This window comes from Aptenodytes forsteri, unplaced genomic scaffold (genome assembly GCF_000699145.1).
Source record: "Aptenodytes forsteri isolate BGI_AS27 unplaced genomic scaffold, ASM69914v1 Scaffold16, whole genome shotgun sequence".
NCBI lineage: Eukaryota > Metazoa > Chordata > Aves > Sphenisciformes > Spheniscidae > Aptenodytes > Aptenodytes forsteri.
In genome coordinates, this window is record NW_008794753.1 from 1299388 (window position 1) to 1315271 (window position 15884).

The 15884-nt window shown below is 56.0% G+C and overlaps 1 protein-coding gene across 1 annotated transcript; it reads right to left on the bottom strand.

Annotated features, from left to right (window-relative positions):
- Positions 1 to 3892: 3892 nt before the first annotated feature.
- On the bottom strand, positions 3893 to 14290 carry ARHGEF16 (Rho guanine nucleotide exchange factor 16). Its single transcript, XM_009274124.2, has 14 exons — positions 13727 to 14290; positions 12985 to 13036; positions 12319 to 12488; positions 11752 to 11808; positions 11083 to 11243; positions 9784 to 9936; positions 9015 to 9144; positions 8225 to 8299; positions 7081 to 7173; positions 6202 to 6356; positions 5606 to 5815; positions 5125 to 5198; positions 4512 to 4613; positions 3893 to 4032 (listed from the first exon to the last, which is right to left on the bottom strand). Exons 1-14 carry the CDS (start codon positions 14279 to 14281, stop codon positions 3893 to 3895), a joined length of 2127 nt encoding a protein of 708 aa, XP_009272399.1. The 5' UTR covers positions 14282 to 14290.
- Between the last annotated feature and the right edge of the window lie 1594 nt (positions 14291 to 15884).

Below are 15884 nucleotides of genomic sequence, written 5' to 3' on the forward strand. Positions count from 1 at the left end.
CGGGCCACCTCCGCCCCAGGGGGGGCTCCGGCCGGTCAAGCACTAGGTCCTGCAGCTGCCGGGAGCGCTCCCTCGGTGTGACCAAGCAGCCACCTGAAGAAGCCAATGACCTATTTAACAAACTTGTTTACAAGCCACATGAGCGGTTATCATTGCCTGACAGACTACGCTGCTGCTTTTGGAGTTGTCTGAGCGAGGCTGAAGCGCCGAGCGTAACCAGTTCACGACGGTGGCATGGGCTGGCCTCTGGGCACGCCGCAAGAGCACACACGCTGACACCGGTGCATGCCCTCGGCCAGACATCAGAAGGAACAGTTCAGAAGCAATTGATTCTGGTCAGCAGACAGCGGACTTTGGTAGCTCATGGCAAATTGCTGGCCTTCATCTTTCGGGTGCTGGGCTTGGGGAGGGGGCTGAAATTATGGTCCAAAAATAGGTGTTCATGCAACAATATTTATGGGAAGCTGTACACCGGTGTTGTCAGAACTGATGGCTGAACGTGCCCAGCTCTCCTGAGATCACGCCTCCTGTAGAAGTACCACCTCACTTGAATTTTTTTTTTTTTCCAATTTGAATTTACCATGGTCTTTTGCTGTAAATTATCATTTGCCACAGGGGCAAGACATTGGGCTGTAGTGCTTACCACACTGCCTCTGCAGAGCCGGTGCCCACAGCCCAACCGGGCTGAGAGGTCAGCACGAGTCAAGCGCCCCCGGTTTATATTTCCAGCGACACACAATGGCTTCCTTGCTGACAGTGCAGTCTGCTCTCAACAAGCTTTGCAGGGGGTCAGGAGCTGGTTTTTCATACCAGGCGTATGTCAGCCCACTCGAGCTGCCCATGTTTGCTCCACCAAAAAGCAAGCCTAAGTTAGGTGTAATAATCAGAGATAATGCATGGATAGACACAAAGCTCTTGCATGGTCCGGTAAATGCAAATCCCTATTTAAGTGTTCTCGCCCCAGCCCTGGACCCTGCATTATTTTTCCATCCCAGTTGAACCCAGGAGCCGGGAAGGGGATGGAGGCAGGAGGAACAGCCAGGACGCTGCACAGCTGCAGTCGGTTCCTGGCTCGGCAGCGAGTGCGGAGTCACGGCAAAGCCTCGGCTGCCACCTGCAGCAACGGGGAACACCATCGCCCCAGCAAGGGCCCAGGGCTCCTGGACCAACAGCCCTCCTGAGCCAGGCCCCTTCATCTATTTGCACAAAGCTCTTGGGTAAATGGAGCCCGAGAGCTGACAACGTCAAAAGAAACCAGTCTCTACGAAGGAGATGGGACGTTCCCCTCCCAGCACATCTGCCTCTGCTGCTGCTGCAGTACAGCCCTGCCCAGGCGCTTGGCCTTTAAATTATTCCCACAGGGGCCAACTGAAAATAATAAAAGAATTGTTTCTTTTCCTGATGGAATTTATTTTAATCTGTATATAACTTGTAATTTTTTGCTAATTCTTTTCTTATTTTATTTCTTCCTTAACAGTATTTTTTGCATTAGATATCATTATTGTGAAGAAATAATGTTAATATAAGTATGTAGTGAAGGACCAAAATTGTGTAATTAAGGTTGTATGTTGTATGATTGATAACCAGGGAGTAGGAAGATTTTGTCCATGTGCCAAATGACCCTGATCAACCCTGCTAGTCTTGCTGCCGATTCTCCAGACAATCATCTGTTTTGTTACATTTGCCTTTAAGTGACCGTTGCGTTAGACCAAGGTTTCTATTTATTTCCTTGGCCGGTTGGAAAGCAGCCTCCACCAGAAAGCGGGCAGCCCTCCCCACGTGCCCTTCCACCGAGCGCGGCGAGCCAGGCTCCGCAGGGCGAGCAAAGTGCCGGCTACAGACCCGGGAGCCGTCGGGTGCAGCTGGGGGTGCCGGCAAGCGATGCCACCATGCCGCGTGTCCCACCAGCAGCCCCTGCCGCCCGCGAGGACTGAGGTGCAGAGAAGCCCCCAGCCCCGATGGCCCTGCTCCAGGAGAGCACAGAAACCTAGCCCAGCCTTACGCATCGGGATAGATCGGTCCTGTCCCGTTACGGCACGAAAGCCTGAGCTGCAGCTCTGTGGCTCCTGGCAGCTGCTTGGAGTAAACCGTACACCTGAGCATGGGACCGCAGCAACTCTGTACCTATTTTTTTTATATCATGATTTTTTTTCCTGTTCATATTTCTTAATACAGTTTGTTTGCTTCCTGTTTTCATGCAGCTAGTGTCTCTCTTTTTGGATCCCATCTCCTCTAATTTAGCACTGATGAAAAATTCTAATTCTTCCACAGTTAAGAGAAATAAACAGAAAGCCTCACTGAATTTCTGTTTTTCTGGTCTCTCTCAGTCAATTACACTTGAAATGTGCTGCAACTGACAGCAGATTTTCAGTCAGCTATTCTGAAGGATCGTTCCTGAGATGCGCATATGCTGAGAACAAGCAGAGGCCAGAAAGATGCTGCCGTCAGTAAGAAGCTTTCTCTTTAGAGCCTGTAATGGGGAAACCTGGCTCCTTGGCGTCAATCCGACACAGAGCTTGATGCTCAGGGACACCCGTCACTACTGACAGCTTAAACACAGGGACCGACCAGTGCTGCTGACATTGCATGCAGTTCCACTTCGGGCAAGGAGAACACCCGTTTCATTGGGATCCACGAATTTATTGTTAATCCAATTAATCCTTTAACAGTTTAATCAAAACAGGCACATTACAACAATGCCGCCCCTGTGAATCCAAACCCAGATGGTGTGCAGAGCTGCCGCACCTCAAAATCATCGCTGCTGTTTCCCCTCCACGAGGTACGACCGGCTGAGAATCGCAGACCAGCCGGCAGAGGTGCCCGGCCCCGTCTCCTGCCACCGCCCCAAAGGCCCTACGGCATTAAACATTCGACTCATGAAAAACCCAGATGCAAACTGCTCAGCTATGACAAAAGAACTACCCTGCCTCGGCCCTCGTCATTAATCACTTGTCGGTGCTAATTCTGGGGGAGAAGGGGAGGAGAGGGGACCGCTCTGCCTCAGGAAGGATGGGGTTTGAACCTCTGTGACTACGTCCCTCTCCAGGGGGACTGAACCCCCCACCTTCTGCCTGGGCACATCCACCTGCCCACCTCGGGAGACGGGAAAGGCAGCCAGGAGCTGCAGCATTGCTCTTCTTCATGCTCCTGGCTTGCTCGTCTGGTAGGACTTGCAAATCGCTTCCCTCTGGCTGGAGCATCCCCTTTCTGGCCCTAGAGCTGACTCCATGAGAACAATTCCGACTGCACCAGCCTCCGGCATCTGCTATTTTGGCAAGTGACTGAAAGGTGGTGGGCACCACCTCACCCTGCCGAGGTCACAGTTATGTTCAAAAGAACCAAGAATAATTGTGAGGGGGAAAAAAGAAAGACTGAAAAAGAAACAGGAGGGAAAAATTGGGTCAAGGAATAAGCCTAGCATACAGATTTAAGTTCTTAAAAATTCTTGATTCAGGTATGCTCTCCCCATGCCCCAGTCTTCCCACACAAGGTGTGCAGCCGCTGCCACCAGGCAATGGCCCAGACGTCAGGAGGGAAAGAGATGGCAGCATCGAGATGGTGGCACGAGCCACTTCACAGAGCCCAGAACACAGCCGCAGCCTTTTCAACTTGAGCCAACACCTTGGCTGCTTCTTGAAGCCTGTTCCAAGTCATTAATACTAGTGTTGGCCAGGAGCGCTCGGATGCCAGGTCTCACCATCAATTAGCTGCTGTCATGGCCACTACAAAGACCGGTCCTGAACGATAAGATCTGCCGCCTGTGACTGCTCAAGACAAACACAATTCAAGAATAAAGGATCTCTCAGTCCCTTCTCGCGATGGGCTCAGTCCGCAGAGGTTTGAAGACCCCTGAAATAAGTCACGACAGAGGCATCTTTCCTTGGCTGTAAGCCTACACGTCGGTCTCTATCCGCAGCCGCTCCATCCGGCGGACGTTGCACTCCACCGCTGTGCGGCTGGTGATCTGCCGAGCGCAGGACTGGGGAAACCAGCCCCTTTCACCATCCCTCAGCCTCTCACCCCAGCACCAGCCTAGGAGAAGAACAGAGCTGGTCATGCAAGGAGGAAAGGCCACTGCTCCTTGGGATGCGCGTGGAAGGAGAGGGCTACAACTGCTCCCCTTCTCACGCAGGTGCCAGCTAGAGGCATCCAGGGAAAGCTTTGCAGGGGAGGAGGTTTCTGATTTACTGCCTGTTCTGAGGTTGTTGCTCTCACTTCTGAGGTCTCTGCTGCTGGCTGCCAGCCACAGCCTGTGCACAGCATCACTGGTAAGTAACGCAGCAGCCGCCCATGGCAGTGCCACTTCCATCAGCCTCCAGGGACCCACTGTCATCTGCTGGGCCACAGCACCAGCCAGCGACACGGACCCTGCCAGTGGCTAGGGCTTCCTGGAAGCTTCTGAAAATTGCTAAAATCCCAGTTCACTGGGATCACTGAAGCTTTTCCCCCCACCACAGCTCCGCCTAAGGTAAGCCTTCCCCGGCCGCAGCTCCCCACTCGCTGACACTTACCATCCTCTCCACCCAACACCAGGACGACATCAGCCTGCTGCAGGGAAATCTCATCTGCCTGTTTAGCCAGGTATGCGTGGGTTATCTCCACTTGGCTCAGATCTGCAGAGGACAGCGGACAGCAGGGACCCAGTGAGAAGGCACGGCCGGGAGCCGCAGCCCAGCATGCATGGCTGGCACCTGCTCGGCTGTGCCCCCCCAGTGCTGCCCTGGGGCTGGGCAAGCTGCTCCAGCCTGGCCTGGCTGCCCACCCCTCCCGGGCTCCACAGCAAGTCCTGCTCCATTCCCCTCCTGGCCCTGCCCCTCATCTCTCCTGCTGCCCCCTCCAAGCACACGGGAAGGGGACTCTTCTTACCGACAGCCTGAGGCATTCCTGGAATTTCACTGTGCCTCTTAAGAAATGTATTTAAGGTTTATGGTGACTGACGACTTAATGGGAGGCAACTCCTAACGAGCAAGGTGTGGTACCCTGAGTTCTCCTCTCCATTGACACAGCTGCTTCTCCAGCAGGAGCAGGTAAGAACAGGGTAAAAACCCGTGCCTGCAAGTGCTCAGGCTCTAGCACAACCGCTAATCCCTGCGCAGCCAGGCCTGGCCTCCAGCATGCCGGTACCTCCTTTAGGAATGGTGTCAGGCTTTTCCTTTTCTCTGTGCATCAGCGCAGCAATCCACCGGGCCCGGTCACTCCTGGCAGAGGGAAAGCCCATGTTACAAAGAAAGCCTTAGGACAGCATCTGTGTTGCCGGCAGTAGCTGGGTAATTCCCAGCAGGAAAGATGAAGCCTTTCAAGGGAAGTCAGACTGAACAAACATCACATTCAGAGCATTCAACGTAAAGATACTTCACAAGTGGTACACATCGCCCAGCCGCTTTGCTTAATTTGCACAGGGGAAACATTATGTGGGAATTATAAGGGAAATCTAAGAGAGAGAAGGAAACAGAGCAAGGGGAGAAGGCCACACAGGTCCCCCTTTCTGGGAGGAGGCACGGGGAGGGAAAGGGCGCTTCACAGAAGCCTCAGGGGGATTTACAGGGCACCAGTTTACCCCGCAAGCAAGAACGTGCACCCTGTGAAATCCCACCGGGCCACTCACAGCGTCTCCGCCGACAGCACAATCTCCTCCCGCCTGCCCTCGCTGTCCTTCTCCATCACTATCCGGAGCAGGTGCCTGCCGGCCGGGCCGCGGGCCGTGCAACCACTCCCGGTCTTGCCGGGAGGAGGGGAAGGAGGGTCCGTGTTCTCAATCTTCTCCACCGTGATCTGGTCCAGCATGGCATAGTTCATGACAGTGTAGCTCTCCTCGCTACGGCAAAGATGGTATCAGCACCTCAGCCGCGTGCAGCCACAGAGCAGATGCTGCCGGCGGGGACCGAGCTGCCTCCCAGCGCCAGCTTAGAGCCCCGGCGGGTGAAGTTCAGTGGGCATCGCTGAGATGACTGTCACGGCGAGGACGTGAGCTGATGCCCAGGGGTGGGACACAGCTCTGCGGACTTGCCGGCCACCCACAAACAGAAGCAAGGCCAAGGGCTGTGGAGCTGGGCGCTTCCCTTCTGACTAACAAGGGACACTTCAATAAAGGTCAAAACAAGGAAATCTCGAGCATTTCTTAGGCTACGTGCTGCTTGGGAAATTGAGATTTTAATCCCCCTAGTTGTTACGTAGGGAAAGGAAGGGGTCCCCCAGCCTTACCTCTTCTTCTTGGTTATGATCAGGACGTCATTGAACAAGAAGAGGTAGCAGAGCCTGCCGGCACCTCGGCGGAAGATGCCCACCTCTTCTGACAGCAGCAGGTACAGCTCCCCCCGCTTCAGCAGCCAGCGGGAAGCAGAAATCAGCGGGAAAGGCTGAAATGGATCCAGAGAAAGTCTGACTTACCACCTGTCTCACAAGCGGCAGGCAAAATCAAGTCCAGAACCTGTATTTGAACTCGCAGTGGACCCTGGGGTCAGTGGGGATGGACACATGAAACGCTTTTAAACATCTTTTCCAGAGGCTCTCTAGGAGGCAGGCAGGGAAGCGGAGCAGCCATACACCCCGCTCCAGCACGCCCAGAGACGCAGCCCCCCGAACCGCAGCAGTGGGGCACAATGTCAAGGCTTTACTACACCCCTTTAGAAAGCTGCCCACATCTGACAGCACTCACAGGCAGACGAAGCCCCGTGTCTGTCTGGAACAACACAGCAAGGGCAGACATCGCTGCCAGCTGAGCCACCCAGGTAGAACTTCCTCTTGTCAGGGGCAAGTCCAGCGTTCACCAGGCAAAAGCACGGAGCGAGGCAGAGGAGAAAGTGGGGGGTCGTGAGGGAGCATGGATTATCCAGGACTACTCTGCTGAACCCTCCAAGCTGGCAGGGCGAGTGCCCAGAAACTTATATTTAAGTCAGAACAGCAGGAAAAAATGGTCACCCTGGGCATGAAGTAGCGATGCTGCTTGTGGCAGCAGCGATGCTCCAGTTGGTCAAGGCTTCCTGGAAGGATTCCCAGGACAGGCCCACCACGCCTGGGATGGGCCACTCTAACAGCACACCCCAGAAGATTTTTTTGTCTGCCACTGCCACAAGTCCTCACCTTCTTCTTTCCAAATTCCAGCTGTTTCTGCAGGGTGTACATCTGCTCTGTCCTCTCCATAGCACGAGCTCCCTCATTGCAGTTCTTAACCAGCTAGAAAAAGAAAAAACACCACAAGGGAAGCCAAGTCCCGACAGAGGTTTCAAGCCAGGTTTGGGGAAAGGCAGCTGGAGGTTCTCCTGCCATGAGAGATCTCCAGGAGAGAGACAGCATGTTTCCTCTGCCTGGAGAAGGACCAAAGTGAAACCGCGCCAAAAACCAAGCTTCACCGAGGAGCAATACCAAGAGAAAGAATTAATCATCTGAAGGGAGGAGGTTAAGACAGGAAGACGAACGATTGAACAGTTAGAGGGGAGGACAGCAGCTTTCCACAGGCAGGTGAAGCAACGCCACATTTCACACTGGGCAGCTGCGTGGCACCCTGGCCCCTCGTGTTGTCTCTCCCAAGCAGATGCACCCCTGCCAGATGCCCCTTCAACCCGGGGAAGGGCGGTCCAGCGTGGCCCGGCCGGGGGGTTGTGCATTCTGTTCCCCTGCCAGATGAGCGAGCGGGACAGATCATGAGCAGCAGGAACGCGTTGCCAAGAGTCGGTCTTTAGGGGGACAAAAGGAAGAACCACCGCCGCCGCTTTGGTGGCCGTAATCTCCACGGCGCATCGCCTTGTGTGAATGTCAACCAGATGGGAAGGCAGATGAGACACGGGAGCACAAACAGCGCACAGCTCACAAGTGCCACTGGTCCCACTGTTCCTTTGCTCCTCTACCCTTTCTCTTTGCTTTGTTTACTGCTTTTTGCCTAATTCTCCAAAAACCGAGGCAAGTAAGTGTCGCAGCTCGCTATCACCTCGAGGGAGGTTCTGAGAAGGGAGAGCACTAATGGAGAAGACGACACCGAAGGGAAGGACAAAAGATGGGCCAAAGAGGAAAGAAGAAAAAATGACAAGAAAAAGGAAAAAACAAGATCAGGTGAAAAAGGTGAGCAAAGGAGAAGATGTGTACATCCAGCAGTTATTTGGAGCAGAGAAATCTCAAGTGAACCGACATAAGAAGGAAAACCAGAGGCCAGAACGACACGCTCAGGGCCAGAGTGACGGAACGGTGTGCTGGAAGGAGGAGAGGTGGAGAGCTGGCAGCCGGGCCTCACCTTGCTGATGGCTTTCAGAGCTCTGGTGGCAGCTCCATACGCTGCAGTACATGCTTTTGTTTTTTGACAGACAGTCTAGAATGCCAAGATAAGACGCTTTAGTGATATTGCAAGACACAGAACTGCGCATCAACCTGGGATTTCAGGATGTGACACATGCTCGAGCTGTTCCCAACGGTCAGCCTGGCAGCAGGACAGGCACGCAGTCAAAGCAAGGTTTAACAGTGCTGGTAGCTGAGAATCTGGTTTCTGCTGGGGCTTTCACATCAGATACGTGCCTGAGCATCACTGTCACCCCGCACACCGGGCATCCCCCTGGCCCTCACCCCTGCAGCTCGTTACAGACTGGGAGCAGTTACTAGAAATCCCACGTCCATCAGCTTTGCTGTTTAGAGCAGCTGGATCCAGAAGTCCCGGATTTCAGTGAAGCTTGTGCAAGACCTGCTTTCCCTTCCTGGGCCACCTGACCATTAATGAAACAGGACGCTCGTGCCACCCCACCCTGGGTATTCAGACACAGCACGGAGCATGGAAGAACCTCATGTCACTCAGGTGGATGGCGCTGAGACGCGAAGCGTTATTCACAAAGCTTTAAGCTGCACATCTGACACCCACAAGAAGCAGATCGCTCTGGATCTAAATCCTGAATAAAGGCTCAGGCATCCCAGCCTCGGCTCCCAGAGGGATGGAAGTCTAAGCAGAAGCCTGTCCCGGGCTCAGCAAACTGAAGAAGAGAATAACAGTCACCTCTTCAGAGGTGCCAAGCAATGCCACCGTGTGACTTACTTACATCTAACAGCAGAGGAAGCCGTGTTACTCTCTGCATAGGGAGAATGAGAAATGATATCATTGGCAGGCCTCCACATTCTGGTTTCCTTTCAATTTGTTTCAAGGTCTCTTTAAATAAGGGGTTTGTGGTTCTGGAACAGGACAAGAAATCTCCATTAACACTGTTCTTCAGTTAGCAAGATTTTCCAGTAGCTTTCCATGCATGAGAAATGCAGCACAGCGATGGCACTGCCTCTGGTGCTCAACGCCAGTCTGCTGAGCTCAGAGCACACAGCTGGGGTGGAAAATGGACTGATCCGTTAGCAGGTGATGGAAAAGCACCTGGAGATGTTGAGGTCACCAAAAGGCGGGTAAAGCCATAGATGTACCACCAGCAGAGACAAACTTGACCTGTACCACCAGTATGATCTGGAGATGAACAGCCTCCGCAGATGTCCCTAACACATCCCATACATGTTCTGACCTTGGCAAGACCTGTCTGACTTCAGTATGTGGTAGCATTACCCCCACTTATCCCCGTCCCTCACCCTTCTCACAGCACAACACAAATCACGTCCTAATCACCCGACACAGACACACTGAGGTCTAGAAGTTGAACTCTGCTCAGAAAGGAGACAGCCTTCCTTAGGGAAAAGGACGCAACCACAGGCTGAGGGAGCCACCTGCAAGTCACGGTCCCGTCTGCAGCCAGCTAGCATCCCTGTAGCCCAGAGACCCCTTGTAAGCAGCTCCTCTGCAAGCCCAAGGCCTGAGTGCACAGCAGTACTCACAGCAGCTTCTGAAGTGTCCTCTGCTGGTAGACTTCATTGGAGCAGTAGCTGACGTAAGGATTGAAGTGGTTCGAGGCATGTTCTTCCACTATGTCACTGATGTCAGGAATTAGGAGGTTTTCCTGGTGTCGCTTCTCTAAGTCTTCGAAGAAGCTAAGGAGAGAATTTCAAATGACTTCACTACATGACTCATTAGGGCTGGACAAACCGAACAGATATATGTTTAATAATGTTCCCACTGCAACTTTTCCCCAGTTCTCCCAGAGGAGACAAGGCCCTGGATCCCTTCTGCACGGGGTCAGCTCTGCGCAGCTGAGACACCCACGTCTCCAGCGTGGCTCCCAGCAGCTCTGCTGCAGAGATGGGGAATGCAGCTCTCAAGCTCCCTGGCCCCCAGGTGCGTAGGCTTCCTCCATTCCCTGCACGAGACCCCTCCTCCTCTTTAGCTCTCTTCTTCTTTAGGGAAGATTCGTTTCTGCCCCATCAGGGCCGCTTCTGCCCAGCTGCGGGAAGCTGCAAGCCCTCAACGCCCCCGCAGCAGTTCCCACGCCTGCCGCAGCCCTGCCTGCGCTCTTCTCCTGCTGCTTTCCCACACGGACAGGGCTCGCCAGCCGCCCCGAGCACCAGCTCCCAAGGCGTTTGCTCCCCACCTCCCAGGAAGCAAAGGCCACGCTTACGCTGGCTCTTTGAAGGCGCAGTTTCAGTTTCAGCACCCGAGCGATCCCCCGCCCATGCTTCGGAACGAGTAGCCGCTTGCTGCGGCTCAGCCGCCCCGCACCCCTGCCTTGCCGGCCCCTGCTTTCAGCCACGCTGCAGCCAGGCTGGAGCCGGGCGGCTGAGCCGCAGCGCTGCCGGCTCCACCTGCCCCGTCTCACCAGCCCAGAGGCAAAGGGAGGCACCACCTTCACGGCAGCGCCAGGACACCTGAGGAGGAGTTTCCAGGCAAACAGAAGTGTCCCAGGCGCGGGGACCAGGGTTCAGCCAGCTTTTGGTGCCCGATTGCAGCCACACGACTGAGCACCACCATTATAAGCTATTAAAAAACTGGGTGTCAGGGTAACAGACCCTCCAACTAGACATTCAGGTCCTGAGCATGTAACAGCGGGGAAGCTGGTGCAGCACGCTGCAGGGGTACGTGCCGTGACACGAGGCACTAGGAAGAAGGGCAATAGGTGGGATGTCTTAGAACCTTCAACAAATCCATGGGATGGTTGTTTTTACACGGCAAATAAACAGAGCTCCAGAGTCACGCCTCCGGGCCTGCCTGGTCCCAACCCCACACTGATGGCCCCCACTTGCCTCGTGCTGACCGTCAGGACGTCGCTGATGTTGGAGAAGAGGTGGTGGTGCTCCATCTGAGTCATGGTCTCCTTCAGCTCCTCCGACCTCATGAAGTGGCACACCAGGATGCTCAGGCTGTGCATGTAGGAGTACTCAGAAGTGATGATCTCAAACATTGCCTGAAAAAGCAGGGCAGTGAAGATGTCACATCACAAACAGGATTGTTACTGACTAAACGAGGCCGTGAATTAAAACTTGCTATATCTTATTTACATTCGGTTGGCATGAAGCCACTGGAAATGACTTTGCTCCAACAGTACGGCCTTCCCTCATCTGATGCATTGCCTGGCCTACACCAATAACTTCAGCAGGTTTTAGGACTTTCATTCGTAAATAAGCCACAGCCCTAAGATGTTTTCCCTTCCAGTGGCTATTTCCCATCAGCATCCGAAGGAGTTGCCTGCTTCCCTGCCAAGACGTGCGGGTGAGCCCTTGCAGCGCTGCCCAGTCCCAGAGCTGCTGGAAGCAGCAGCACCATAAACCATCATGCAGGAGCTGAACCCGAGCCTGAACCCAGCCCTGCTCTGAGCCGACCCCTGTGCCAGAGGTCCCGGACACAGTCACGCGTGTCTCTGCTGCCTTCGGCGTTCACGTTGCACTCCCGGGCATGTCTAAGGCTCCTCTCACCTCCTGCCGTTTGCGCTCTTCGGGGGATATCTTTTGCAGGATGCCCGCTTCCAGCACCTGCGGGCGAGAGGCCGGGGTTAGCTGTCGCTGTCGCTGCGGACCGACAGTCCTTGCACGCCCTCTAGTGCGGTCTGGGGCTCTGCCCAGCCCCGCACAACCCGCCAGCCGCCCCACGGCTCCGCAGCCCACGGAGCTTAGCTGATGCCACTCCGCAGGAGGAAATTATTCTCCCCAGGGGCCGGCAGGGAAAACCCAGGTACCCAGCAGGAGCACCTGCCTTCCCCCCGTCTGTGGGTGAACCTCTCGCAAGCACAACTGCAGCAGCTCCGCCGGCATCGCGACGAGCCTGGACAGGAACCTGCGTGTCCCAGCCACGGCTGGACAGTCCCAGAACAGCCCATTGCAAAGAGTAATGCTGCAGAATTATCCACTCATGGTTTGTTCAGCAGCTCAGAGAGCTTTTAAAATACACACAGCTGTGCTGCAACATGGCACAAGCACAGGAGCAGCCCACGGCAAGGGCAAGCGGGGCCTTTCGGACCCTCCGGGCTGGGCTGCTGCCCCTACCTCCGGGAGCTGGCTCCAGGTCACCTGCGCCGGGCGATAGCTCCGCACCACAATAGCGGCATCCGGAGGGGATGGCTCTTCTGGGATGGATTCCTCCAGCAAATCCTCATCTGACTCATGGCTGACGGAGTTCAGACCTCTCTCACGGATTTCCTGATACAGCCGGGGCTCTGCAGAGGAAAAGGCGAGAGGTCAGCGAAGCCTCTCCCAGCTGTGGCCCATGGCTTCCCTTACCACCACCGCCTCACCCCATCAGCCAAGACCCCTGCCATGAGCGCCGGCGAGCCAGGGCCAGCACCTCCCCGCCAAGGTTGGACTTTGCACAGCACCAATTAACCAGCAGCTCCGGCTCCCAACAGCTTCTCACAGCCAGTGCACTGCACGCAGCTCTCCCGTGTTTGCCCAGAGCAAGCAAAGCTGGGAGCGCTCCAGCTGCGAGCACAGCAGCAGCCTGAGCGTCATCACGCCCCGGGGAGTGGGAAAGCAGGGTTGCAATGCTCCTCTTGCAGGTGGGGAAACGGAGGCAAAAGCAATTGCCCCAGGCCAGGGACAAGCAGCAGCACATGTGGCAAAGGGACTTCTAGGGATTCCCTTCGCTGAGAAGCGCCCCGGTGCCCTGCAAGGCAGAGAGCCAGCACTCTCAGGAAGACGGGAGGCAGCACTCACGGTCCTTGAATGAGCCGCCACGCTTCTGCACCCGCTTCCGCCCAAAGGTTCTCTGCAAGGGGAAGAAGAGGAGAACACGCTGCAGTTACTGTATTTCTGTGGCCCTGGGAAGCATCCAGCTCCTTCAGGAAAGGGAAGAAGTTACCTGTGCGGCCAGTCAGCAAATACCACCCTGTTCTTTCAGCCTGATTTTTGTCTGAGCTTTTGTTTGCCTTACCAGAGTGACTCAGCTTTCACCTTGCATTATCGGGGTCACGATCTAAACCATTCTGTAGTTACGCTGCTGCCTTTCACATCTATCTGTCTCACACCTGGACTTTGCCTGCACTGGAGTCTCCTTTTCCCCAGGCCTGCTTCACCCATGTTTGTGTACAACCAACCGACACCTCGGAGCCACACACCCGGCCAACCCCACCCTGCAAACATGCCCGCAGCCGCCTGTTGACAAGCGGGAGCCCCGGAGCAGCCAGTTACACTCCCCACAAAAGCCATGTCAGCTATTTCCGGGCTCTCCGGGGACCTACAGCATCTGTTGGTGACATGCAGGCTTCCCAAGGCACAAGTCATGTCACCAGGCTCAGCAAGCCCTGCCAGCTCCACGCTGGGCTCACACAGCTCTGCAACTGACAGGAGTTGCAGGAAAAAGGCTCTGCAGATCCCCCGGCAGCAGCTCATCACCAGGGAAAGTGGGGGATCGATCCCTGCCCGAGAGCAATTGGGTGACAGCGGGTGCAAAACCCACCTTGTTCCTGCCGGGGCTGCGGGCAGGCAGGGCGCTGCCCTCCTCCGACATGGGTTTCAGCAAGGGGACGGGGCTCGACGGCTCCGGCTCCGCACACAGACCCTTCATGGCCACGCGGTAGGACATGTTCCTCAGGTTGCGCTTGAGGGTCCCCCCACCGTCATCCTCCACCTCCGCCTCCAGGGAGAGACTGGGGACAGACGCCCGCTTTGGGTCAGGACCCAGGGGTTCCCGGCTTGACCCAGCTGCCCCGAAGCTCTGGTGCCGGGAGGGGTTGTTCTTGATCTTGGTGGAGACAGCCAAGCTTTTGGGGATCAGCTGCTGGGTTCCCACCTTCAGTGCGGCTGGGCTGTCTGTGCTGAGGACGATGCGGCGGGGCTCAGCCGAGGTGGGAGAGCCCATTGCCGAGAGCGAGGCAGCATCGGGCGCCACGGCAGAGCCACGCTTCCCGGGGGTGGAGGTTGGGCTGGGGGGCTCTGGCTGCATGGGGTGGCATCGGTACTCCAGGAGAAAGGTCTTGTCGTCCACAGAGCTGCCAGGGGGACTCTGAGACATGACGGCAGCACAGGGAACCAGAAAGCTGCATAAGACAGACAGGCAGACAGACAGATGGAATGACTTTTCCCAGTAAGGCAGCTGGCCATGGCCAGCGTACTGTTTTGCACGGGGAACCTCGGGGCAGTGCAGGACCCAGCCTCCACCTTCCCAGGGTGCTGTACGCAGGCAGAGCCCATACAGACACGCTTGTGATGCTCTCACTGCCCACACACCTCTCTTGGGGCCACCTGGTGCACAGGGGCCGGGCTGGTGGCTCCTGAAACCTATGTCTGGCTTCACGCAGAGCGGTGCAGGATGCGGCCAGGTGCCGGGGAGCAGCCAGGCCATGCAGCAGGCACCGGGCAGGCTCGCACCTGAGCAAGCAGCCGGGGCACACCTGGAGCACCGCCGAGCACCGCTTCTCCTCTGCCTCACCTCTGTGCCCTTCAGGGACTAGGGGTGCTGCCAGCCTGAGCCACCAGGGCCAGCCTTTACCTTCCTGACTTCCACCTCCCCCAGGCTGGCATGCTGTGAAAACCCTGGCGGGCACCTCACCGCGAGCCCTGTGCTCCTCAAAGACTGTACCTGTCCCAAACCGCTCCGAGGAGCGGCTCCACACTGTGTGCAAAAACACCGGCCCGAGTCCCTAAAGCTCCTCGTTTGGATTAAGCTTACTCATCTCCTTCTGTGCCACACCACGTACCGTGCACCTACAGAACAAACATCTGACACAGCGTTTTATGCCCACTGCCTACCCCATTACATAATTTGAGGAAAAACTATGGTTTAATTCCTCTCAACTGAGATCTCATTGCATGCCATCGCCATCTCCAAGCTGTTCCTTTTCAAAGGCCACAGATCAGGAAACAGAAACCAAGACTTGAACATATTTCCCTGCATCAATGACTGGCAGAAGGACAAAACAGACCCATCAACAAAAGCTCATTTGATCAAGATGCTGCTTATTTTCCTGTCCTTGGATGGGGGACACATGCCTCTTGGCCAGAGGTCTGCCAAATGTCCTGCAGATGAGAAAGGCACTACATTCTACTCTTAACCCCATCTTGGCTGAGGATGGAGCCTATCCTAAGCACTAGCCCTAATAACAAGAAACAGGCGTGCCCAATTTCAGAGGCACTGGGTGCTACAACATCCTCCAGGTCTCCGGTGCCACTGAAGGAGGGCTGGACCCGCTACGCAGGGCCTTGAACCCACATCTCTGGAGCTTCACAGTCCCACATGCACACGGTGCTGAGACTCACATCAGCGCAGCAACTCGAGCGCTTCCAACCCTCTGTCCTGAGAGCTTGTGCGCGGGGAGGGACTGCTCTGCGGGGCCAGGGCCGCTCGGCCTGTGAGCACGGTGGGATTCATCCCTCGGGACACGCGCACGAATCCCACCACTGGCACCTCTGCCCCTGCCCAGAGCGCGCCCGGCACTTGCACAAGGGCCCCCCGGGAACGCCACGGCAGCCGGGACAGCGAGAGGACAGAGCCTCCGGCTACTCACCAGCGCTGCCCGCTCCCCCTCCGCGGAAGAGGCGCTCCCCAGCGCCGGCGGGGAGCCGGCCGGGGAGAAGGCGAAGGAGCCGGGCCCTGCGGGGGCTCTGCAGGCTGCAGG